Raw genomic sequence first — 27455 nt, 5'->3', positions numbered from 1 at the left:
GAGGGTAAAGCATGCATTTTGTCACGTTCAATATATACATTTGGAATTATTTACTCCAGTGAAAACAAGAAATTTGCAAACATTCATCAGTTTAAGAAAAAAAAAATGAAAACGTGAGGTTGGCAACCCGATACAGGTAGAAAAAGGAAGAGAGGTGGGTGAAAAATAGACAGAGGAAGGGAGTGTTTGAGGAATGTACAACAGTAGAACGTTCTTTCTGCCACACACCGCCTTATAAGGCTGCTGGAAGCATCCAGCCTGATTCGTGGAAGCCAAGGGCCTCATTAAGGAATTCGACAGAACCAAAATAAAGTCAACATTTATCGAGCGTTAAAGAAAACTGAATATGAAAGGGAAGGAGTAAGGGATGAGGGAGGGATAAAAAGACCCTGCCTTGCCAGCGTACTGTGTTGTTATTTTTGGGTGCTGTGAATGGAGCTGTTATGAAGCTGCTATGGGCGGTGTGTTCGTACATGTGTGCATTTGTGTGTGTGTGTGTGTGTGTGTGTGTGTGTGTGTGTGTGTGTGTATTTGCGCGTACCAAGCCAGTGTGAAAGACTAGCCTACGTCTGGAGAGCGCAACTGCATGTGAGAAAGAACACCTGTGTCTGTGTCCACACCGGTCGGCCTACAGCGCACAGTCGACTTTAACTTTGAAATTCCTCTGAGTTACAGTATAGCCCACCTCAGTGAGGGCGGCATGAGACAGAGCTGTGGTCCAGATGTGGTATATCACCATATGGAGCCAGTTTCAACTCCAATAAAACAGCAGTATTGTATTTTCAAGGCTGATGATGCTTTTATTTAAGTGTGGAGTATTTATTTCCCTCCTATACTTTTAAAATTTCCAGGGTTGCTTGGGTGTGACAGGAGCAACTGTATGACTCTGATTTAAGCCTTGAACAAGGAAATTAATCCCAGCTCGAGGGTGCTGTTGTGTAGCTGACCCTGAATAAAGGCAGTTATGTGAAATTTCCTTGAATTTCTTTACAGAAATCAATACCGTACCATAACTGTCATGCCCTCGACTATACACTGTCTCATCCCTTTGTCAACATCCTGAGAACTTTTAGCCTCATAAAAAGTTTCAGGTCACCTATATTCGCTTCATCCATTCATTTCTCCATTTGAGTGCTCTTGTCATATATAAGTAGCAGCCAAGCACTAATCAAGCATTTAGTGAGTCTTTTGTTTTGCTCTTTTTACCATCCCAAATACATGAAAATGTTAAAGCATACAAAAATTCACCTATTGATCACAGATCATAGTTGTAGTTGCTCTGGTTGATGGTTTCTTTTGAAACCGGTGCAAGAAACAAGAAAAGAAAGTTTCAGGAGAAATTGAGCAAGATGCAGTTTGTTTTACCTCAGGGGTTGGATAAAGTGATGTGCCTAATCTTCAAGCAACACAAAACGACATTATGATACGATCATAAAATGTAAGACAAGCTCACGGGCGAGGAGCGTACAACTAAGTTTGAACAATTTCATAGTCTTAACTGCCCAGCAGTCAGTTTTCACAAATCTGTTTTAGCCTCACTAACTACAAATTGCGTTTACTTTACATAACTAGGTGCAAACCATTTCCAAAGCATAAATGGTAGCATGTACCTTTGTCATTAAAACATCAACTAATGGACAAATGGGATTTTTTTCCTCCAGAAAACACAACATACATGTCTCACATGATTCACAGCTGGCATGACTTTTAGTGTATAACAGGCTATTAAAGAAGAAATTTGTTTTGGAATTATTTTGTGCTCCTTTTTTCTGTTGTTGGGAGACTAAATTGGCCCTCAGTCATGAAACATTTGAGAACCCCTGCCATAAGATAATCAAAGGGGAGAATTAGGAGGTACGTGTGTAAAAGCATAATGAACTGGAAACACAAATGACTGGATTGGAGGATGTAATAGATCCGGCTATGATAGACTTCCTTTTCACAGTTTGGAAACAATAAAACAATGGGACAGTGCAAACACCACAGACAGGGTCTTTAGTGGGAGCGGGAGATGACCGGGATGGGACCACGACACAGATGCTGGAGGCGAGATGCAATTCTCTGCTGAAAGAGCAATTGTTCTTAATAGCTTGCTTGGCCAAATAAAGGTTTATTACACACAATTTAGGACCTCGTTTAAAAGCAGTATCTGGAGGGAGTGTTGTTAAAAGAAGGGATTGTGCAAAGGAGGGTTTGGAGTGCTTTGCCTCAGTCCTGGCTTTATGTGTATGTATGTGTGTGTTTATGTGCTTGTGTCTTTGTGTATTCCTGATTGGATCATGGATTAATTTCACCAGCTGTGGACCGCAGCCAAGGTTTTATAATAACTAATAGGGGCAAGGGCTACCATCGTATTGAACCAAGATGGATCTGGGACGAATTGATTTTCCTATCATTGTGTTTTCCGCTCTCTAACCGTCTGCCCCTCCCAATCCTGACGACCCCTCGCACTATCACAGACGTACACAAACAGGCAGGGACCATAGTAATCTTAAAGCCATCCAATCCACACATACACATGCACACACACATATTGTTGCAGCTGATCAGGTATGTGCAGATCAGATGACCCCCTGACCTGTATGGATTAGTAAAATGTGATCTCTCAGCAATCTTTCATCTCCATTCCTGGTGACTCTGTCTAATGAGAGCTAAGCCAGGTGATGCTATGGTAGAGTAGAAGAGGATGAGATTGACACATTGTAATGTAATATATTCACACACAGATTTTTTTCTTGTTACATTAAACATTGCACATGCATATTTAGGCTACCTTTAAATAATGTATACATGTGCTGTACATACAATATCAATATAAGTTCATGAACACGTGATTTTGAGGGAGGACAAATGGGAATAACATCTCTATTGTTGCCACAAGTTGTAATTTACTGCATTTTACAAGAAAACAATGAGAAAACAATGCTTTACTTTTCTGCCATGCACATAATTATGATGCTAAAGCAATGTCATGTTGTGCAATATGAAATAAACCTAGATGCTGTCATCAAGTGATCAAATCAATATATTATGTGGCTTTCAGCTAATCCTAACAATTAACTTGATTTAAAACGCTAAAGCTTTTCCTGTTTCATGCTGATTTATACATACTTCTTCCTCAATACATATGCAGATAAATAAAGACATCCAGACACAGCACAAGATGATGCAGATGCATGCAGATAAAGTATAAAGATGCAGAAGTGTGCTGTATACACAGTCAGACATGCAGGCTCAATTTGTGCAAATATATGCACATGTTATGTATATGTGCAAAAAAATGCACAGTGTAGGCACACACACACACGCACGCACACACACACACGCACACACATACATATGTTAAGGAGTGTATTGGGCTGTGTTGGCCTTGGTTTTGATCGGGTTTAGTAGTGAGCATGAGTTGCCTGCTAAGATTTTTAAAGTGTTACTGTGTGTTTGTGTGTACATGTACAGTATGTGTGTATGCAAGTGTGTATGTATACTAACCTGCTGCATATGTATGTGTGTGTGTGTGTGTGTGTGTGTGTGTGTGTGTGTGTGTGTGTGTGTGCTTGTTCCTCTGCTTCCGTGTGTGTGAGTATGGTTCTCTTCTCCTTAGCATGCAGGTCTGCAGGCGAGCCACAGTAGCAACTCTCCCTCCCCTCTCTTTCACTTTCTCCTCATCTTCATTCTCCTCCTCCTTTGCTGCCTCTCCCTCCTCTGCTCTCCTCCTCTACCTTCGACTCTTCCTCCTGCATCTCCTTTTCCCCAGCGTTCAACAGGGCTAGCACCCTGGCACGGCCAGTGATTTAATCCCCACCACTACTTATTACCAAGGTGGTAAATATTCGCTGGGCTGTGCCCGGGGTTGGCACAACGGCCAGCTGCAAACTCATTATCACTTTATTATTCTGTATGTCTGGCTCTAATTTATTCCCCTGCTGCCACCACAGCACTCACTGCTTGCCTGGTGTACCTCAAGAGCATGCCCAAACTGCACCTCCTCCTCATCCTTCTCCTCGTCCTCGTCTCTCCTCCTCCTCCTCCTCCCCTCGCCCCATTTCTCTCTCTGCTGAAAAGAGTGTGGGATGCAGGGAGGGAAGATAAAGATGGGGAAGGAAGAATAGAGAATAGAGTGAGAGATAGAGGGAGGTTAAGGGAGGGTTTGGGGAAGGAGTGTGGGTAGTGCTGAGGGACAAGGGGGAGAGATGGAGGGGAGGGAGGAGGGAAGAAGAGAAGATGAAAATAGAGATGAAAATATAGGGAGAGCAGGAGCTCATTAAGGGGATGCTGATTTGGGAAAAGGGGGGTTAACCCACTACAGGCAGTGACCCTGAAAGCCAATTCCTACTATTGCAGATAAGTCAGCATTATGATTCTGTTGCACTGGACTGCTTTTGTACTTGAGGGACTCTTACAGGGAAAGCACACACAGCACAGTTTCTCTAGGCAGGGTCTGTTGTGCATTTGAACTCCATAAGCTACTGTGGAGCTGTCACTCATCTGTTAATCAAAATAGGATTGAGGCCATTCCCACATCCTCCTCGCTGTCTCGAAAGCAGCACAGTGGAATTCAAGAATGATTATACAGTATAATGACCATGTGGTGTAGTACAAGGATAGAGTCAATTCACCTGGGTCAGTGCCACTGAGGGACAATCAGATTAATTATTGGGCACTTATTTCAATAATTCAAATAAAGCCCACTGCATTAACTTGCGTCATTGGGAATAATTTGCCCTGCAATTATTTTTCAATTCAATCAATTAAAAATGAATGAATCATGGCAGCAATTTGCACATAAATGGAATACTGTCCATTCTCAATTATTAGTATATAAAGTCCTTACAAAGAATGGTGCTAGTTTTTTTTTTTTTTTTAATTGTAAAGTCTATTGCAACATTGAGGCAATACATTTTTAACTCTCTGCCATTAGATCATTAGATCCACAGTCTCAGCAGAGAGCAAGTGTTACTCAGTGGCCACAGTTGAGGCTATTTAAAATGCGGAAGGAGTGATATCAGTCTCTGCCCCACAGCATCAGTTTCATGCTGATTGATGATGGGTGCATTGATTTATTCTAACAGGCTGAAGCAGGTTATATTATGACTAGCAATTTATTTATTTCATTTTATGTCGGTCTAAGTTGGTATTCTGCACTTTTGTATCTGGTGAACATAAGCTAGTGGCATACACTGCGAGGCATTTTAGACTTCTGCAGATAGATACAGTTTTGCACACCCACAGCCATGCTCGGTCTAAATGCCTCCCACACTACACCAATCAGCAATAAAATGAAACTGGTGGGGGAAAAACACTAGACTACAAGATTCCACTTCACAAATCTTTATCAGGCCACCCTGTCATATTTAGTATCTTGGAAAGGCCAAAGCCAGACACCAGGCGTTTGATAAAAAAATTTTTGCCCGGCTGAAAATGATGTTAATCTTAAACCAATTAATTGCACAGTGTACGTGTGAATTTTTCATCTCCCGTCCATGTATAACAGAGACCATGAATAGAGACAGAGAGTGAAAATAATGCATTCATGTCTCTACCTACTCAAGCATACACAGAGTTGGACCCTCCTCCCCTTCCCCACCCGCCACCCTCTATAAAACCCCATTGTTCTCTGCCATCCATCCTGGTCCAGATCCATAGATTAAAGTCATTAATCTTGTCAAACAACATACCTACAGATTTCTCATTCTCATCACAGCACAGACAAAGTGCCCGCGACAGGCAGTGGATTCCTCTGAAGCCTAGATAAAGCTCTGTTAATTGACATGTTAATTGCGTGTGTATCATGATTTCTGTATGATCGATGCAGGCTTGGGGAGGATGAGCCCATGCCAGGCAATTAACTTTTGTGGTGGAGAAGAGACAAAAAAGGAACAAAAGACCCCTTGTGTGCGGATGTGTGCATGTACACGTGCGCGCATGTGTGTACGTGTTTGTGTGTACAAGGAAGGAAACGTGCATGGATGCCTGTTTCTCCAAGCTTTGAGAGTGTCGGGCAGAAATACTCAGAATACTTAGAATTGTTGGTATTTTGCATGTTAACAACTTAACTGTCCATAGCGGTTTTAATTTTATGAAATCACACATTTTAAAATTTAAGTCATAATGCATTTGTACAAATCCTTTCTAGTGCATTGTAAATTTGTTGGCAAAATCCCAACACCATCTGGGACTTGAGTTCAGTGGCATTTTGGTCCTGAACCCTGCAACAGTTCTGGGTAATTATCAGCTTTGGTTCTGACTGGCAGAGGTGCAAATAATAATAATACTAATAATCTTTTTATTGCGCACAGATGTGGAAATTTGCCTTTGGCTTCACAAGTTGGTTAAAAACACATCACAGTAAATCACAAGCAAATTATAAACAGCAATAATGGACCCAATTCCAATTTTGTAATAGCTGGTGTGAGCTGAAACCTACATGATTTAATCACCCCGCCCTTTAATCCATCAGGTCCAGGTGCTTTACTAAGTTTGATTCTTACAGGCTGGCTGCTACTTCCACCTCTATCAGTACAATTATGGAGTGATCAGTAGTGTTAATAGGTATCTCAAAGTTAGCATTAGAGCAGGCGGAGGCATCGAATCTAGAGTAGAAATGATTCAGGTCATTAGCAAAAGATATACCCCTCTTCAGTGAGACATCTTGTCCTTTCTCCTCCTTACCCATCATAATGTTGAGTCTGTCCCAGGCTTCCCTGGCAGTACCTGAACATAGCTGGCTCTCTACCTTTTCTTTATATTTCATGCTATTCTTCTTTCAAATTGTTCTTAGTTCCTTCCTCTTAAGCTTAACTAGGTCAACATCCCCATTAATAAAAGCAGTTCTTCACACTTTAATACACTGTTGTTAGATCACAGTTGTTTAAGTCCCCAAGAATGAACACTGGCTGATTGTGAGAGTGTAGTGTTACAGCTTTCCGCCATCCTACGTGCGGCCTCTTGGTGTTTTGCTCTAGGTACAGATGTCAGGATGATGGTGATCTGCCCAAACTCCCGTGGCAGATAAAAAGGCCAATCGTCAGAATTTTGTAATCAGATGTGGAAATCCGTTTGTGGATGTGCATCTGCATAGCCCATTTGATGGCCATGAATATACATGGCCTTACCCCAGTCAATTTCCTGTACATGTGTTCATGTCTATTTGCCCATGTTATTGCATATTTACGTTAATGGAGACAGTTGCTTTTGGCTTTAGCCACGTCTCCATTAGGCAGATGAGATTACACAGTTTTAAGTCTTTTTCGTGGGTCAGTCTCGCTGTTCGCTCCTCAATTTTGTCGTTGAAAGATCGCACATTAGACAGAGTGATGGTAGGGAGAGGAAATCTAGAACCGTGTCATCTTAATCTCTCACAAACACCTCCTCTTGAGCCCCTTTTCTTTATTTTTGTTCTTGGTGTGTTCCTCTGCCAAATGCGTCATCTGCTAATTTGTGGACCATGTAAGGTGTGATCATAAAAGACCTGCTATACATTCTAGGTTGGCAGTTCTAACCTAACTTTTAACCTATGTAGTATTGCAAATTACCAATCAATTACCGTTTTTCGGACTGGACTTCTATTGTGTGTAGTTGTAATGAGAGATGCTGACCCCGGTTAACTTGGAGGTGAAATATGCGGGATTATTACTAATGTAAATAGTATCACCTGCATTTTTTTTTAGCAGGTAATCCCAGATAGAGAAAACAAACAAACAAACAAAAAAAACCTTCTGGCTTGGTGTAAAATTAATAAAACAGAGCTGCTAGTCATCTGTATCACTCACTGCAAGCTCTTTCTGTACTTTGCGAACATTGCCAACACTGACTTTCCTTCTCAGTGGCCTAATTAGACTCCACTATAGAGCTCACCCTGGCTCTCCCAGTCTGAGTATTTCTACTAAAACACATTTGTTCAGTGATTCTGTTTGGATTAGCCAGTAGGTTTAGAGTTTAAAATAATGTTGCTTTTGCTTCTGTGCTGCCAAAACACGGAACCATGGCTGCCATTGTGCCAAATTGCAATAGTGACTGCTGTATGTCATAACCACCACAGGCCTGTTTTGAATGTTTGAATACTGAATCACTGTGTGTATATAGGTGTAATGCTTCATCTGCATGACACTGTGCAGTTACATGTGTGTAATGCAGTGTTGTGATTTGTTAGTGTCCCTGTTCCCTCTTTCTACAACTCTGTACTTCCAACACTGTTCACATACAATAGCGTTGATTTGGAATGAATGATTTGGAATCATAGTGTATATCTGTACTATATACTTACAAGAACATACATTTTGGCGCCTTGGATATAAAAAAGTGGTAAGGCTAGAAAGACACAGGGTCAGCAATACACTGTGCACGGACGCTGATTCTCTTGAGTCCTCATCATTTCCCAACTCTGCCACAGGAATAATAACTCTTGTGTTACAGTTTTTCAAATACCTATTAAGTTGTGCATGAAAAATACATCCCTGAGATTGCATTGTAAACTCTGTCCCCATTAGTTTAACACCTGGTTTCTAAATCTTTAGTAATCAAAATTGGCTGCTTACTCACGGCGAGTCCATACACGATAAATCATGCACCGTGTTTCAGTGAGCCACTGAGACGGTGAAAGGTACTACATTTCTCGTGAGTCACATGTTTAAATAGATGAAATACCTCAGAAAAGCCTCCAAATCCTTCAAAGGTCCTTAGCAAACCCTGTCTACTGTCCCCATTTCCTACCAAATCCCAATTATCCTGTATAATTCCCAACTCTCTGGTCTCCTAATAGGCCACATCTACACGCACTGCCTCCGCTGCTACGTCTTAATCACAAATATTCCCACATATCTGTATGTCAGCTGAGGCTTCCATCAAGCTGAACTCGCTGAGTGGCTTGGCACAGTCTACCGTGTGTGTCTTGAGTGTGTACCATGATCATTAGAGGGGTTTGGGAGGGGGGACGGGGTGCATGCATGTGTGTGTATGCTTGCCTGCCCTCATACACTGTACTTACCATGCAGGGGGTCCACTGCACAATTTATTACTGAGATAATGAGGAGGTCATTTGAAGTTAGGTCACGGCAATCGCCCACTGATGTGCCTCTTTTTCTGCTCTGCCTTTTAATGCCCCCCAAATTCCCCAATTATTCCAAATGATATGATCCTGGCAAACTGCTGGCACGCGACAGCCGCAGTCACACTCATTTTATCTCACTTGTCAATCATGGAGTCTCTTGGGTGGAGCAAAGATCCCAGAGGAGTGTGACATAAGTCAGCCAAAAGCCTGTGCATTTTTTAGAACTGTGTGTGTGCATTTCTCTGTGTTTGTTTGTGCATGTAGATGTCTGAGTCATTTTGTGGATCTCATTTTATGTATGAGAATTGCTGTTTTGGCATGTGTTTGTATGTGTGATCGCAAGTTGTGCATTATAAATACATGAATATGACTCCTCTAATATAATTGCTGCACTTACTTAGGTGTGTGTATGTGTGTGCCTAGGTGCGTCCGCATGTCTGTGTGCCACTGTAATTTGATTGGCACCTGTCACGTACGTCTGTCAGTGTGAAACCGAAAAAGGAAAAGTTAACCATGGTGATCCATGCCCTGCTGCTCTGTTTAATGTCTCGCCAAAATCTAATTACTGCCGCTCTGGATCTCTCTCCCCGCTTTTAATTAACACACCCAAAAAAGGGGAATGGAGCAAAAATGTAAAATTAATTGAATGGAATTTGTAATTCAAAGTGGGAAAGAAGAAGGAGAGCAGATCAAATACAAGTCCACACTTTTAGAGCTGACTCCCGTGGGGTTTTCCTACCCTGTGTTTCAAGGTTTGTGTGTTTTTAGCCCACAGAGGGGCTGCGGCCTCCATTGTCAAAACCACAAATAAGAATTATACTTTATATAGAGCAGAATAATGATCTGACTTCTTGCTGGGAGAAATGGTCTTTTAATAAGTGTAGGTAGGGGGAGAAGGAGAGCTCTCAAGGCCTCTATTACAATTGGAGTGAGAGCATGGATTAATGTGCGAGACAGTCATCATTTATAACGAAATCACTCATGCTCACACTCTATTGATCCTAACCAAAGGGTTCAGGCATGCGCACACACACACACACACACACACACACACATACAAACACTTTCACTACCGCTGTAAATTAATTCAGGCTCATGGCTTCTATTCTGCTTGTGTTTCAAGAGAAAGTCGAGTTCATTTTTCATTACTTCTTTGTTGCGCGGAAACTCGGTTGTAGGACAGAAATTCTCAGAGTGACAATGAATACAGTCATATTTTTGCTCATATGAATAAAAGGAATTTATTCACATTCACAACTTCTATCTTTGTGTGAACAGAACAGAGCTCAATAGGTGTCTGCATCTATTAGGAATTGCAAACAGATGATGTTATTAGAAGACCCTGCATTTGAAAACACTCTGGACACAGAAATTGTTTCAATAGCAGAAAATACCCAGAATAAGGTTCATCTGATTTAATCCACATCAAGTAAGCAAAGTCGCTGTGAAGGCAAACGTGATGTTAAATTATAATTTTAATTGGCAATATACTGTTTTATAGCCATATAATGTTTAGAATTCAGCCAAGTGATGAGTAAATTTCACCATAGCCCCGATGTATTACTACTACCATAAACAATAATGAACAGGAGGATGCACAAGTGTAGAAAGTGCCAAGTCTTCACGTTGTCAGCTCTTGGCACAACAAAGAAAGATTTTTTAGCCACTGACACCAATGCAATTTCCACTCGCTGTGACAGTAGGTTAGGTGGAATAAATGTAACCTGTACCGTGATTTTATATATAACAAATTAAAAACAAATACCTACTGGCATGAGGGTAATTTTCAGATGTTAGATTTTTAGGATGTTTTCATGCATTCCTAGATGAAGATGTGACAGAGTTTCTCTTAATTTTGTAACCAAGGCTGCAAACGCATTTTCCACTACGATCTTTTTCCTGCCTTTCCCTCCCTGTCAGAAAATTTGAGCATGTGTAAATAAATCCAGCAGTTGTACTAGCTCCTTACAATGGAGCACATCTCATAAAATTATATTGCATCACTTCTGCATATTTCATGGTAACTTAAACAGCAGTCTTTAATGTCCCAACTCTGGAAATTTCTACGTGCTTTTGTATTTGCAACTTGATCGTTTGACAGCCAATAGCGTGTGAACGTAAGGTCACGTTTAAAAATATTTTCTGTTAAACTCTCATTCTATTGATTCACTGATTCTATTGATTAACTTATTTTTAACTTGATTTTTTTCCCACAAAAATGCCATAACTTCAATATTAAAATTTTGACCTATTAAACCCTTATTATTTATATTTCCCTGTTAATATGTGACATAGGCTATTGGATATCATTGCCAGCTGGAATGGTTATTTTAAAATTGACCACTGTATGATGTTGGCAAATAGGTGGCTATATTAATGATACAAAATGTGCAGATATAGAGGAAGTAAAGAGGTTGATCAAACTGATCTAGACCCACAATAAAAATACACACACTCCATTTTTGTATTTGAACAAAATATTTTCTTTATTCTGCAAGAGAACTGAATATGGTGGAGTTCCACTGATAAATGTACATGAGTTCAGCTCATAAACAAATGGAGAATCTACAACCAACAAACTATTGCAACAGATACAAGAAAGTAAAGTGTAGGGTGAATGGTCAAACAATTTTAAATAGAGAATACCTAGAGAAGCCAGTAGCAAGGTATGGCGGAGAGTAATACTGAGAAAGAGGTCCCGTTAACACGAGTCAAAGACACGAAAGCCACTCTCAGACAGCTGTACAGAGGGAAATCATCACCACTATTGTTAGTGTGAGGCATTTCTACAGCAATGGTCCAGAAACATACAGTATACTGTACTAGTCCTAGAATGTGGTTTTTAACTAGTTCACGACCAATGTCTTATTGCTTGCATTTTGTCTTTGAAATTTTGGAATGGTTAGGTGTTACAGAACAAAACGATCATTGAAGTCGAGTATTTTTAATAATGAGGACTTAGAAGTTAGACAAATATTCAAAGCATGGTGTCTTAAACATTTAAATACATATCCAACGAAACAAGAATAGCTAATAGAAAACTTTTTTTTTTTTTTTTTTTTTTTACTGTTAGTGGTGGCCCTCTTTCTCAGTATTATGTTGTTATAGCATTGTACAACTGACACAAAAAGGACTGGAACTTGTTTCAGCTGTAAGCAGTGATGTTAAGTTTGCTATATTAAATTCAGATCTGAATACACCATAAACAGACAAATAACAGTTGTTTTTTTAAAACATCTTTTTACCATTTTTCTTTTATACACAAAAAACAACAGTCAAGAGTACCAAAGATGCATGCTGGATCTGTACGTATGTCAAAAGGGGTAAAGGGGAAAGAGTGTCATATACACTTTTTTTAATTCTTTTTTTAGTTAATTTTTTTAAAAGTTCTTTTTATAATATATATATTTATATATATGTATATGTATATATTTATAAGAAGCTGTACTCCTTGAAGCTGTGCTGGGTACTGTGATCAGTTAAGCAGTGGTAAGAACACACAAGACTCCTTGGTGAGAATCACAAACATATTCAAACCTGGCTGCAAATAAAACTTTGCAGAACTGCTTGAGGGCGAGTAGTAGTAGTAGTAAAGAACAACAGACAGTTGCTATTTTAACAGTCCTGGGGTGGTAGTGAGTATAAACACACTCCAAAAACAAGGTACAGCACCGTACCTTTTGTTGGACTGCACCTTTTTAATGAAACAAAATGTTGTACCTTTTATTCTTAAAGTAAACCTAAGCCTGTTCCTGGAGTTATTGTTAGAGTTGAAGTTTTCAAAAGTGAAAACTCAACTAAACAGTCAATAAAAGTAAACTTGACAGAACAAATATTTTGGTTTGTCCCACTAACCCTCTCAACTGCTCTTCCATTCAGCTGTCCTTAGTATTACTATGTGCATATCCACATTCAAAACAACATAACGTGGTTCTCGTGTGGAAATGCACTTGAAAGAAAACACTCTCAATCACTAAACCCCTGCCAGACAGAAATGGGAACATTGGAAAAAATAAATAGAAAAACCTGCGCAACCTTCCCACGAATGGGGCACTGTAGATCACCTGTGTCATGCAGAAACCCTGGATCTATAACTGCTCCGTTTAATATTGACAGCTGACACTGTCCACTGTGTGGATAAAATGTGAAAAATGCATGACCATCAATTAAAACAAAACCGTATTTTTTCCTCAATTCCTGAAAATGAATTTCCGCAGGGTACCGACAATATACACGATCTTTCAACACAGAAATAGAAAGACAAAGAATTGCAAACCAAACTCCAGCTACGGTCATCATGTGCAAATATGGGTAGCATGAGTGAAGAAGTCATTATTTTGGGACTTTTGGTAAATCAACAGGTTTTCAAAATCCCTAACATGTGAGGGTTCACACCGATGGCACACACTAATGAGTGCAGATCAGCTTGAATCTATAAAAAGAGGCCCCTGTCTAATGGATGCAAGACTTTTTTGTGAACAAAAACAACAGATGCAGACTGAAACTGGCAATCGGGACATCATTGAACTAGGATTGTGCGATTAATCCCAGCTGACACACCACTGAAGTACCTGTTTGAAGATGTCTGAACACCGCTGACCCAACCTTTTATCATTACAGTGATTATGGAAAAAAAATCCTAGCCAACCGTACGGGGAACACTCATTCACACAACAAAACTAGCATGATATTGGCTTCTGAGTTCTGGTAATATCAAGGCAATGGAGATAATATTGTTGCAAAATGTGTCACTGAAACGTCCCTTTCGACTGATAACTGACAAATACAGGATAACAAGAACTGAAATCTTTGGTCTAAATGTCGGGGGGGAACCGTGAAGAGAAAATAACAAAGCAACTATAAACCAAACAACCCTTACAACTGTATTTTCTTTCAACTTCATAGATACTATATCTCAATGTAAATGTCTGTGACTGAGGATGCATACATATACGCGCAGACACACAAAGAAGTATTAACACAAGTCTTTTCTAGATGATGTGTGCAATTTCAGACAAGCCCTCTGTGAAGTAAAAGATCCAAACATATCTCTGAGAAAGTTTCAAAAAGCGCCTCCTTCCCTCCTAGAGTAACTATATGATGCCTGTATCTGTAACGAATACTGTACATCTGTCATAAAATTTTAAAATGTCAAACTTCGGCCCTGCTCACCATAAAACAAACGGGAACTCTTCATTTTTTTTTTAATAAATGTATATTTTCATATAAAGACATTCAACAGTGAGCAATGCAATAGTTCAAGTAATAGAGTTAGGGATTTTTGAGTTCCCTATTTGAAAAAACAAAACCCAAAGTCAGTAAAAACAACAACAAAACCCTCAGACTGTGTTGATGGAAGGGAAGGAAAGACTAAAAGATCCTTTTGGTGATAATGTTTCTAAGCTACAGGAAGCCACGAGGGACAAGCCTCTTGAGGTGAGGACACCCATGCTAAAATCTAGCTTAATTGACTGAGTGATTGTGTGTAATTATCGAAGCAGAAAAAAACCCTGATTTTTCAAATCGCTGGCTTCATTGTGTGGTAGTACAACAGTAAACTTTGCAGACAACCGGCTTGTCCCACCTGAGGGTCTTGACCAAAACGAGATGGAGACAAAAAAAACAGTCTGTCTAATCCAACAGACCTGCGTTTTCCAAAAAGCACCTTAGAGTTAAGATCGTCTTTTGTCTAAAGGACAAACATGACCGTGGTGCTAAAATGCTTTGGACCCAGACTGATCCTTTTGTACATTCAACATTATATCAACATACCCCGCCTGTCTGCCCCCTGTGAAACCAAAGACTGCCTGAATCTTCGTCAAAGAGAGAGAACAAGGTAGAGACACTGTCGTCATCATAGCTGGCCAAGAAAAGGATGCACAAAACAGGCAGAGATGAAATCTGCAACTTGTCACCCTGCAACCTTTACAGCTCCAATTCTGACCAACTGCGCTGACACGGTCACTTTATTTCTTCCGCCCTGCTCACTGCTGCTAGCTTAGCAGGGAATACTGGGAGGGACCAGACACAAAGAATGCACCTATCTGATTCAGTCTGCGGTGAAAAGAGGCAAGACTGCTTGTCAACCACCCCCTCTACAAGTACTTGCTATCAGTGGCTTTCAGCTCCCCAACCTCCAGCCCTCCCTTCCTCCCCTCCATCTACCTTATCTCAGCACCCAAGGGCCAAGGGCGTGGGCAGAGGGGGGAGAAAAAGGGAGGGGACAGAGGGTACGGGGAGGGCTATGGATAAAGGTGACGCAGTCTAGGGTTGGGTGTTGAGGAGGACATTGAGACGGGTGTAGATAGACACATGGTGGGCTACAACCAAAGTTGTATCATTCACTCCCAGTGACTCCGCAGCACCACTCTCAAACAATGTCCCTCGTCCAACCGGCATATCTCACCCAAGACACTCTCCTTCAGACATACTACTGTGTATGTGTATGTATGTGTGTGTGTGTGTGTGTGTGGACCATACACTCCCCACGCTGGCTTATCATGCTGTGAAAGACACCGCAGACGACATAGGGGTGCTTGTCTGACTTTGTAACCAGCGTCGTCTCCTCTTGCAAAGAACTTTAAGAGGGTTTTTTTTTTTTTTTTCATAGACACCCACACATCTGCTGTCCTGTAAAATTTAACTAGTGCTGGAACGGTGTGTGTGTGTATGCGTGTCGCGCTAGAGCCAAAGAGTGGGGCGCTAGTTTGGAGAAAGGGGGTGAAGCTCTGGTATGGGCAAAGGCTGAGTGTGGCTAATTGACAACAGCTGCCTTTGTTTGCCACAAGCCAGGGTCATGAAATCAGCCCCCTCGCAGCTCCACTAACCTTCCCTTGTCATCAGGACCTAAAAATAGGGTTGCAGATTAAGAGACAGGCCGGCAGGGAGGGGAGGGGACGACTGTCTGGGAAAACCAGGTCCCCTGAGATACAACATTGACCCCATTGTCTCAGACAGGTCTCCCCTAGGAACCGCGAATGGATAGAATTGGTAGCCTTAAGACAACAAGCCAATCCGAATGGAGAATTTTAATTTCCAAGAAGAATAGAATGCAACTTGGTTGTGTTTTTTCTGCAGTTTTTGAAAACATTTTTATTGGGTGATGGTATATACTTCTTTGTTGACAGACAATGTTTCCACTGGTTATAAAGTCAAGCACCGGCTAAGAAGTTTTTGAATTAAAAAAAAAAAGAAAAAAAAAAAAAAGTAACATAAGCAATCAGACAAACAAAGATGAATTTCACTTCAAAAGCTTCACTGTGCACTTTGATTATCTCTCTGAACCCCAGTTGGGGGCCTTAGTGCAGCTCTCACTGCTTGACTGCTGACCTACATAATCATAACACAACGCTGGATTGCACGTTCTTCAAGTTTTTAGTATCATCATCATCTAAAGCATGTGTCTTCAGCTCGCCTCCTTCTACCTGCTTTTTTTGTGTTACACATAAAACATTATTTTTTTTTTTTTATCAAAGCTTATTTCTGAAGGTTTTGTAACAAATACACAAACAGTCGCAGTTTATCATCCCACAGACATTAGCATATAAGTATTTCTCTTCTTTTAAACCACACATAAAATGGGTTTCAGGTCATGGTAATGTTTTTTTTTTTCTCCTTCACGTTTTCCCTCAGAAGATGATTTTGGTGCAACTGACCACTTGCAACCTTGTTTGCTCTGGTATAAGTGCTTCTTACTCGACCGTCTCTAAAGGTCACGGGTGGTGTTCCCTCTGTATGTACCATTTGGTTTCCAAAATGTCAGAGCTATTAGTGCACAAGCACGTGGCCCAAAACTTTGTTTTATGTGTGGTCTCAAACACAGCACTCGTTTGCTTTCCCTCTCCTTTCTCCATTCAAAAAACAAAGAAACACACAATGGTGGACTCTTTGCTCCCCCTCCCTCTCCACACCAACTTTGGTCTCTGGTTCTGATCTGTGACGTTACCATTTACACATGGCAAAGGAAAACGACTATGTTCCAGCAAAGCAAGCAAAAAACTCTTTCTCTCTAGAAATTAGTATAAAAGCAAGCCTTTGTCTTCTTTTAAGACTACAAAAACCTTTTTTGTGTCTTGTGACTCTCCCTCCCTTTGCCACCCCCCTCCCCTCCCCAAAACCCTCAGCAGCAATCTACATGGAGGAACACTCAGGAAAATAAGTGTCCGTTGTCTCGTTATGCTACATTGTTTTTGCTTTTTGTACGGAGAGGGACAGAGAACAGACACTTGACATCATCATCATCATCATCATCATCACCTCCTCTTGCATTTAGCAAACAAGCTAGGAATAAGCAAAAAGGGAAATGTCTGAGTACAAAACAAAACGACTCCAAAAGAAAAAGTGATAACATAATTGTCTGTGAAAATACAAACAAAAAGAAAACAAAAAAAAGGTTAAAATGGGAGCGTCTGTCGTCGTCATTCGTGTATTTGAGTTTCTGTTAAAAGTCTGAGCTGGAGTTTAGGTAGCAGCGGGGTCAACCTGAAACTCTGAAGTCTCCTACTCCGTTTCCTTCCTTCCGTCACTTTTTTTTTTTCACATTCACAAACATTTAAAACTTCCTTGTGCAAATCAAGCAGTCTTTAGAAAGAATGCCCTCCGAAATTGTTCTTGTAAAAATATATATGTATAACTCCAAGGTGGCTGACGTGTGTGTTGCAGCAAGTGTTTCATTCGTTTCTATCTATCTTTTTTCTTGTCTGGTGTTGGGGTGGCTTTGTAGGTACATATTTCAACACCCCCCTCCCGTCCCGTCCCGTCCCGTCCCCTCCCCTCCCTCCCCCTCTCCCTGTTCTCCCCGTTCTCCCTCCCCCAAAGTGGGGTTCATCAGTTGTCTATGTTGGGGGGTGTGGCTGGGCGGGTGGGGCTCATCTGCGTCCGGAGGGCATCTGTGCGTAGACGGGGTAGGTGAGGCGCACGTTGAGTGAGTCGTTGTGCTGCACCAGGGAGGTCTGGTGGTAATGGAGCACCAGGTCCTTCAGGCTGCTGTACAGGTTGTAGGGCTCAGCGAAGCCGTAGCCGCGTGGTGTGCTGTAGATGACACAGTGCTTCACCTCACCTTCAACACTGCAGGGACATACGGGGGGAAAAAAAAGGAATCAGATTGGGTAAGGTGAAGTCCCCACATGGAAAATCCCTACAATCCTCCTTCAGAGTTACAGGGCAGAATGCACAGTGACCTTATCATACTTTATGCTTTTCTTTTGCTGCGGACAAGTACATTAAATATACTATGTGCACTTCGGTAACATGCATATTCCAGCGTGAATATGTACAGTGGGTATAATGCAACATCATAAAAAGCAGGACAGAATGAGGACGAGGCTGTGTTAAGAAACATCTCAACATTTCTGATGGATCATACTCTGGTGAGTCTTTTGTGCGCTTACATGACAGAACAGGCGTAGCAGCCCTTTTTGCTGCTTTCACGGATGAGGAACGCTCCATCTGGCTTCCCAAGCAGCAGCTCCTCCGCCTGCGTCCTGTTCAGGTCCCCGACAAACCAGCTCTTCTCATCGTAGTGGGGTAAGTTCTCATCCTCCTCGCTCACAAAGTACCCCCTGGATGCACACACAGCATGCACACGCAGACAATAGAAAGATGCATGGCACCATGGTTAATACAGAGGAATGGCTCGCATAGAAATAACTCTAATGGGCTCATATGAAATAAAGCTAGATAAAATGAACAGAAAGTTGTCCTGTGTATTGCACAGCGTGATGCCACTGTCATATCTATACTAACAGCACTCCCCCCCATTTTCTCCTCTTTAGCAAGTGGGTTGGCAGCAGAGACGAGACCACAAAAGTGCAGACTTACTCGTCAGTGTTCTCATTCTTGATCCCCAGCCAGTCGTTAATTCGTTTCTGACGCACTCCTTTGTGATTGAGCCAGCTGCAGAGAAGAGAGTGAAGGGAGGGAGAGTGGAGAGAAAATGTGTGTGTGAGAAAGAGGCAGGGGAATTATTGCTACTAGGAATCACTTTAAAGGGCTCCTTTCATTTGCAACATCATTCCTTTGTGGTACACTGAATAAGCATAAGACTGAGCAGAAATCAAATTAGTAAGCATCGCACAATCATCTACATAGAAATGATTTGGGACGGGGCCAACTCTGCAAATGTTATTAGACCCGTTCCTAGAAACAGGAGCCTCTAATAGAGGACCCCCCCTCTCCAAGGAGGGCCTTTGTTAAGAGGAAACACAAGTTTCCAATTGGGAAGCCTGCCAGATAACCCAGCCCCCACCGTCTCATGTCTTGATGACTGAACCCACCCCAAAATTTCCTGACTTGTACGTTTCTTTGAATTACATTTTCAACTACAAAGAGGCTGTGACATTTTCGCTGTGTTCATCAGAAAACAATATAGACAATGTACATGAAGCATGCCAACATCCTGCAAACCCAAATAACCTGCTCTGAATTGGGTTCAAACCAAGACTGCTACACCTACAGCCTACTTAGAGACAGGTGTTGCTTTTTGATCTCATCTAAGTTGAAGTGTTAACCCATTATCTTGTCGCATGTTATACTTACACTAGATACTGGTCCCTAATCTTGCGGAGCTGGATGAGGTCTGGCTTGAGGCTGTTCATCTTCTTGTCTGTTTCGCGGTTGTCCATGGCTTGTGTCTTCAGGTCCTGCTCCAGGCGCACCTTGCTGTCGTGGATCTCGCCCAGCCGAGACTTGAGCTTCTCATAGTTCATCATGATCCTCTCTATCTCTTTGTCGTTGCCCTCGCGGCGGAAGCGCTCAATGTACTCCTTGCTGTAGCGCTCCTGCGTGTGGCACTGCTCCTCGAAGATCTTGATGGTCTCGTTGAAGGCTTCGATGGCCGTCCGCTTCATCTGGATCTCCTGGGGGGGGGGGAAGACGCATGGAAGGGAGGCGGATAGAGAGACAGGCATAGGGGGTGTCTTTTTAGTCAAATATTAAAATCCTGCAGGCCAATTTAAGTCCATAAATGTGTTCCACTAACACACAAGTCATGTCTACTGAACAATTCAGAAAGCAATGAAGGAAAGAAGTGCTTCTTGGCTCTGATAACGCTGACAAGTGCTCTTTGGTAGGGCAGGTAAGTGAATATTAGAAACAAAGAACAAAATCTGTTTTACTTCTGTGGCAAACTTATGTAGTGCAAACAACTAAACAAAAAAGTATACCAGGGTAACAGGGTATAAAGACATTTCTAAAGATAGGCCATTTCTTGTCTCTCTGACGAGGACTTAGTGTTGAAAATAAAGACTTCTTCTTTCACCTGAAGACAGAGTGCCTCGGTATACTTTTTCCTTGGTTGTCTGCAGTTTTCCAGCCTTTTGCCACAGAGGCAAAACTTGAAAGATTTTGTTCTTTTACAAACAAACGCTATTAAGGCTGAATATGTGTGTACCTGCGATGTCTTGGTATATTCTTCATACAGTCTGTCATACTCTTTGCTCTTCTCCTGGTACTGATTGTGGTATTCTTGCAGCTTCTTCCCCACGGCATCAATGTTATCCTCCTTTACCAACTGGTCCTGAGGAACAGACAGAGAGAAGGGCAATGCATTAGCTATTGCTGCGTTGACACAAAAGAAAGGGCGAGAAAAAGAAGAATGTGTGCCAACATGCGAGCCATATGAGGGAGATGCAAAGAGCTTATTGTTAATTAAGCAGTGAGAAAAAGAGTATGTGTCCGCGCACATGTGTGTGCATGGTTGCTCCCTTCACCCCTGATTCTGCTTACCGAGAGCGACTTCTTAACAGGCTCGTTAATAAACCACCCACAATGCCCCGGGCGTATAGTAAGGTGTGTGAAGGGGCCATGGGCTCCGAGACACAACAGCATTCTGAGTAATGACTAACCTGGTGAGTGAGTGGAGCGAGGGAGGAAGGGAATAAATGCAAGGACGGCCCTTTGACATGCCGGATGTGTGCAATTATTTAGGAAGTGTGCCACAGGGGCCAGAGAACGGGGCAATATTTCAGCTAGCATGGATCCTGCTGCCTCGGCAACTTGGAGTAGAAACACCCAATGAAAGGCACCGGGTATAGATGGAGGGGTGGGTTGTGGGTCAGGAGTAAACTGGCGGGAGAGGTATGTAAAAGGCAGAACTGAAATAAACAACTGGTCAAAGCAAAAGCCAAAAAAAAACCAACTAAAATACCCTGACAGTGATTTCAGCTCCCTCATGAAAAAAGTGAAAACCACAGAAAAGCTAGTGTCTTTCTGGCTGTATCATGTATACTTGTATGATTAGGTGTGTGTGTATACAGATGCACGTTTATGTGTGTGTGTGTGTTTACCTGCTGGTAGCGAGAGATGGGGTACATCAGTTTTACATCCAGTTTGGTGTTGTATTGGGCCAAGGACTCGTGTCTGTAATGGCTGATGAGCTCTACCACCGAGCTGAACGTCAGAGGGTCTGAAAAGCCATACTTTCCATCCCGGTGGTAGATCTTTATCAACTTGTTGTTTCCCCCTTTCCTGGAAATAGAGGGTAAGGATAGAGGAGGGAGAGATGAAGAGTAGATGAGCACATTTTTTTTTTTTTTTTTTTAACACCATTATGCAAGGCTCTCGAGTGAAAACCTGAAGCATGAAAATCCCCCTGCACACATATTCTATTCAATATCCACATTATGACTGAATGAAGTTCTGGGCTCAGTTTCCCCCGTAGCATTTTATTGCCAGGCAGTAGGAGATTTGTTCAAATTTAATGAGATGCTGACTAGGCACAAAATGCGTTTCAACAGACGATTTCCTACAATCTATAGTTAGCAAGGGCGCTGCCTGCAAAAAAAAAAAAAAAAAAAAAAAAATCTGTGCAGAAGGAGTGTTACGGCACCAGCTCCTCCCCCCAAATAAACCCTGCTCTGGTTTTAACTTGATCCATTCATGACTCAAACATTTACACATACTAATGAAACTAGAGCTTGTTTTGTAGCTGTGTTACCTCAGTGTGAGTGTGTAGTCGCCCTGCATCTTGGTAGAGGCGTCCCGGACTAGGAAGGTCCCATCAGGCATGTCTCTGAGCTTATCATTCACCTCTTCCCTAAAAAAATAAATAAATAAATAAATAAAGAGAGTGAGAAAGAGTGTGTGAGTGTAAGTAGTTACTTGACTGATACCGTGCACAGATGGTGTTCATTTGAAAGGACTGCCTCCAATTATCAATGGCCTACAAACACACGTGTGAACACGCACGTGCACATGTACACACAGACACGCACATGTTCTTCTCCAAGTCTGAAATGATGAGGTGAAAAGCCAAACAGTGGATGTGTGAGTGTAATCCACAGTAAACAACCCAACAGCTGAATTATTTTGAGTATAGCGGGATGAGAGCGTGAATTCAAAATCTGTTGCCACAACATGATGGACTGGGCTTGACCAATAATCCGAATCTTTGCTCAAGCTCTGGCTGAGTTTGCCGATGGCATTAAAAGTGGCAGACTTTCTGTCTGCAGAGCAGGTGCGGTGTGTGGTCATCCTCTGAGTGTGTGTGGTGCTACGCTGCGCCCTCAATGGGTGTTTTTGCCAGTAAATAAGCCCAACAGTCAACAGCTATAAGCTACATGGGAATTATTGTGGTGGAATCAATAACGGCACCAGTAGACGTGTACACATCTCTACAGGAACACTGTATCACTTGATAAAACTACACAAAATCCTTTCATCCTAAAACACAAACCGCTTCACATGACAGACATAAATCAGACAACTGGAGTCTGTGTGTGTTACCTGGATATGTCTCCCCAGTACCACTCAGCTTCTTGCAGGCAGCCTCCTGCCCCTCCTTCCTTCGCCCCATTACTGCTGCCCCCTCCCACCCCCACCGAGGAGGGCTGCTGGGGCTTGGCCGGCTTTGGGGGAAGAGCTGGAAGAGACAGAGAGGGAGAAAGAGAGACGGGAGGATGGAGATGTAAAGACAGAAATGTGAAGAGAGGGGGAGGAGAGAGAGAGAGAGAGATAGAGAAATGTTATTTGCTGTTTGAACAGAGAAGGCATGCATAATGACCTCACCACAATATACATAATTCCTTTCTACAACTGTCCCACCATCCAAGACTGTTGAAGGGCACCTTCAGTTAAACCACACAAGTAAAAGTGAATGTTTTATCATGGCACCAATACAACCATATGTAGTTTGTGCATCATTAGTTCAGAGAGAGGGAAAGAGAGGAATCATACCTTAGTGTGAGAATGCCAATTAGAGTTTCACTTAATTCAATTTAGTCTACCTGGATCTTGCTCTCACTAAACACCCCCACATGCACTTAATATGCAAATAACAACACAGGAACTGTAGTCAAAGATTTAAGAGTAGTGCAGTTAGGGGTTGCACTGTAATTAATCACGCAAGGATTTTGTGCGGCATGACAAACACACACCTCCTATCGTTGGATTAATTAGTGTTTACATGTGTACCTGTGTGTCAACAGCTACATTCGCCAAACATGCACCACACACAGGCAGAGTGTAAGTTCTTGGCTGCAGTTCCTGGCTGCCTGGCAGGTCTATGGGGACCCGGGGCAGGATGTGGTAGGGGGTGGGCTATACCTGCCAACATTCCCCGCTTTTACAGGTTTTCTCCCTTGTTTCAACCTGTCCGCCCACTGTGCTCATGTGGAGGGAATTTTCACGTTAATCTTTTGGATTTGTCAGCCAGGTAGAAAAGGTTAAGACCTCTTGCAACTCTACTCTGTCATCATATAACTGTCCTTCATTTTTAATAATGCAGACAGCGGGCTGGCTAGTTCCCAAAGAGCACACTACATGTTAAGTCACTGGTATATTCTTTCTTAAGTGAAACGCATCTGTATATTTGGGTAGATCAGGTTCTAAAAGTATATGGGCACATCTGGATGCAGTTTAAGAAACAGTAGTGAAGTCACTGAAGCTTTGAAAAAATCAGTTTACAGTACTGGCCAACAGGCTCTCTCTCTTTCTCTCTCTCTCTCTCACACACTCACAAACACACACAGTATTCATGGAGAATTGATGAAGAGGGTGTCCTTTAAAAGGGTTACTGTTGTTATGAGTGTGCCATGAAATGCCACTGGAGAAGGCTTCTCCTTTGGCTGAACTCACACTCGTGTGTGTGTGTGTGTGTGTGTGTGTGTCCTAGAACATTCTGGACTGTGTTCACTTCAGAAAATACCAGACAACATGCACATGGATGACAGAAGAGGCAGCGACAGGGGAATTCCACGACGCACAGGGGGAGGAGAATGAGGACAGCAGACGATATTCAATATGGTGTTATGTGTGCGTGCATATATGAGTGATTTCTCTTTGTGCAGTAACATGATCATTACTCACTGGCCCAGTGAGTGTCACTTATCACTTCACTCACTGGCCCATGCTATAATGTGTCACTGTTAACACTGAACCTAATGACCCAAACCCTACTGTGTGCTGCTACAGACACACAGACTGGATAGAGAAGCCACCTCCTATCCATTTTAATGAAGTGATTGTGAAAAATGCTTTTTTTCTCTCTTTAGTGTCTATGTAAGATTAAATATCCTTGTTGCCCTTGCTATCTACGGCATCCTTAAAAAAAAACAAACAAACACCTGTTAGTATGTAATGTATATGGATGAAGTTTGATAGCCTATTTCTATAAATGTGAGTATGAAAACAGACATTATCATATAATAATAACCACAGTCATAATGTGGATTTCTTGTAAGTAGATGTATCAGGAATACATAAACTGAGTTTACTAAGAAATCTAATCTAATTGAATCTAATCTAATCTACTGAGAAAATACAGCAACGTGAGTCATTTTTCCACAGGATGGTATCAGAACTGTTTAACTGCTTGCATCACAGTTCTTGATAAGTGCTTACATGTCACTTATTATACATTTTTTTTTGACGGAGAATGGGCTACTAATGAAAACCAGTTGGTGCTGTACATTCGGTGCAGTGACACACACACACATCCACTCACTCTCAGGGGTGCTTAAGCTGGCAGTATACTTTGAAAGACGTATACTACAAAATGACAAAAGAGCAGGCTGATGGACACATCCTGGGACACCGCGCGCAGTATACAACATGAAAACTTTGATTCTTTTTATGCCACTCCGTGCCGGGAGGGGGAGCAGAACTGTCACCATCCACCTGTTGAGAGCCAGCTTGACGCCGGAAACACAACACAACAACAGAGCAACGCCTATGAACGACACCACTCAAGGCTCAAATGACTCTCACCTATCTTATCTATCATGATGTGTCATGCTTATTATTGGATGAAAGCAAGTAAACTGTAAAAATGTTTGAAATGTGCTACAGACCTCCCAATGTGTTAATGGGCTGCATGTATGTTTCTGCTACTGTGTATTTTTGTTCAAGCCCATAAATACTGTGAAAGGTGCATATGGTATTTTAAACCTGTACAGCAAAATGTTTTCCAATATTTTTTTTTTTTTTTAGTTTTCATGTTTAATATTACCATTTGGTTATTGTTTTTGCACAAGCATCCTACAAGTGGTAAACTTGTCTTCAGTGTTCCAAATAAAAACATTTTGACTACGTGTGCTAATCATAAATCTTAATTTAATGTCTTTCAGCCATTTAAGTAATGTGACATCTTTAAAGGTGAATAGATTTCAGTTACATCCAGGAGCAGGGGTAGATGCGTTCTGATATTTTAACGAAGGGGAAGACAATAAATTTGAACCATTCAAGGTCGGGACAGGCAAACAATGCTGCCCACACAAAGCCCTTTACTGGCGTTATACACGGGCCATTTATAACGCTGGCGATGTGTTGCTCTCAAAAGGCATCGGAAGTAGCCAATGAACCAAAATCAAAGTTGAACTATGCGCCCTGGTCTAAGCCGCGACCCACCCAGCCACGTGACGTCAGGGCCAATCACGGACAGGGGGAGGTATCAAAAGTAGAAGAGACAAAAGACAAGTTCGCCTCGGAGGGCTTACCAAAACAACACCCCGAAGGAACCTAAAGCACCGCGGCTTACGCCCTGCTATGTGTCTTTTTGCACTAAAAGTTTGACTTCTTCTGAGGTATACTGAGGCCTTAAGAGAAGACTGGACAGTTCAGTGCTCAGCCTGACACACCCACCTTCACACACACGCACACACACACACACATCACTGTCATCCTCGCTCTACTGTATCTTTTAGGGGCTTCACTGCAGGTACAAACACAGAGGAAACTTTTCATCTTAGAGTATGGGTGTGTAAAGCCGGAAGAAGAGCAGCGGGTCTTATACACATTGGATGCTTAACAAGCCATCACCCCCCCATATCCAACACACACACACACACACACACAGCAGATAAGTTGCAGTCCACAGAGCTGCACAGAGAAATGCGGCAGCCAGCATGCAGAGGAGGAAATGCCTGGGCAGGCTCCTCTCTCCCCGTGTTCCCTTCCTTCTAACTTCTCCTCTCACTCAGTCTTTACTTCTTTCTTTTCCCCATCTCACCCATCCTCCCCTCTTTTCCTCTCCCTCACTATTTTCCTTTTCCTTTCTTCCCTCTCTGTAACCACAGCAGCAGTCAGGTGCTGTGGTAACTAAGGCTCTCCAAGCCAAGCTGTCATTCTATAGCCACACTGTTTCGCTCTGTCAGCACTTTTTGGGCTCTCTCTCTCTCTCTCTCTCACACACACGCAGAGACACACACACATGCACGCACACAGGCAATAGCCTACTCAGGGCACACTTCTACTTACACGTGTACTGGCATTTGTGCTTACACACGTACACAATGAAAATTAAGTTCCTGTTTAAATAATAAACTTTTTGTATAAATAAACTATTAATAATCCTTTCATTCAAGCCCCTGTTGAATAAATATACACATACTTCCAATTTATGAAACACAGGGAAAACAGTGAAAGTTAAAGAAAAATCTAAGAAACAGAAATTGTTCCATGTCCACAGCTGATGTGTACTATGTTGTGTGTGTGTGTGTGTGTGTGTGTGTGTGTGTGTGTGTGTGTGTGTGCGTGTGCGTGTGTATTGCATTTGCATCCACAGTGAGGACAACATACCATCAGCGCCCCAACAAAAGGGCACAATAGGTGGGCAACAATAGGACAATTAATAACATCAACTATACATACGCGCACACAAAGCCTTTGTCCCAAAGCTCTATTGGAAACTAAACACTTAATCAACCACATACACTGTCAGTGGCCAAAAGACTTAAGTCTATCCACAGTGGTGAATGACTTCAACACATTGAACACAATGATAAAAAAAAAAAAAAAAAAAAAAAAAAAACTTTCTGAAATCAAATATTTCATACAGTTATAAGAACATTGCATTCAGCATCTACATTTCACATCTGACTGATATTTGAGTGAACTGGCCCTTTAAATGCACTTTCCATCTATACAATGATGACATAACAAGATTGATAAAAATGTGTTATATGCAAAACCAAAC

At 41.9% G+C, this 27455-nt stretch overlaps 1 protein-coding gene and 1 long non-coding RNA gene across 5 annotated transcripts in view; one reads left to right on the top strand and one right to left on the bottom strand.

Annotated features, from left to right (window-relative positions):
- Positions 1–24657, top strand: part of LOC115357459 (uncharacterized) — a 66798-nt gene extending 42141 nt beyond the window's left edge. The window contains exons 4-5 of the long non-coding RNA XR_003928112.1: positions 18443–18571; positions 24156–24657. This is a non-coding gene — a long non-coding RNA (uncharacterized LOC115357459). The remainder of the gene's footprint in view (positions 1–18442; positions 18572–24155) is intronic.
- pik3r3b (phosphoinositide-3-kinase, regulatory subunit 3b (gamma)) overlaps positions 12089–27455 on the bottom strand; it is a 200218-nt gene continuing 184851 nt past the window's right edge. For all 4 annotated transcript variants that reach the window (XM_030048906.1, XM_030048907.1, XM_030048908.1 and 1 more), the window contains 8 exons: positions 22769–22904; positions 21981–22079; positions 21331–21511; positions 20436–20561; positions 19583–19902; positions 18866–18940; positions 18436–18606; positions 12089–18112 (listed from right to left, as the gene is read on the bottom strand). In XM_030048906.1, the coding sequence (XP_029904766.1) occupies positions 17914–18112; positions 18436–18606; positions 18866–18940; positions 19583–19902; positions 20436–20561; positions 21331–21511; positions 21981–22079; positions 22769–22904 (1307 nt within the window). In that variant the 3' untranslated portion in view covers positions 12089–17913. The remainder of the gene's footprint in view (positions 18113–18435; positions 18607–18865; positions 18941–19582; positions 19903–20435; positions 20562–21330; positions 21512–21980; positions 22080–22768; positions 22905–27455) is intronic.

The sequence above is a fragment of the Myripristis murdjan genome, chromosome 4 (assembly GCF_902150065.1).
Source record: "Myripristis murdjan chromosome 4, fMyrMur1.1, whole genome shotgun sequence".
Taxonomy (NCBI): Eukaryota; Metazoa; Chordata; class Actinopteri; order Holocentriformes; family Holocentridae; genus Myripristis; species Myripristis murdjan.
Note: the sequence above shows the minus strand (reverse complement) of the source record. Positions and strands in the feature narration are given on the sequence as shown.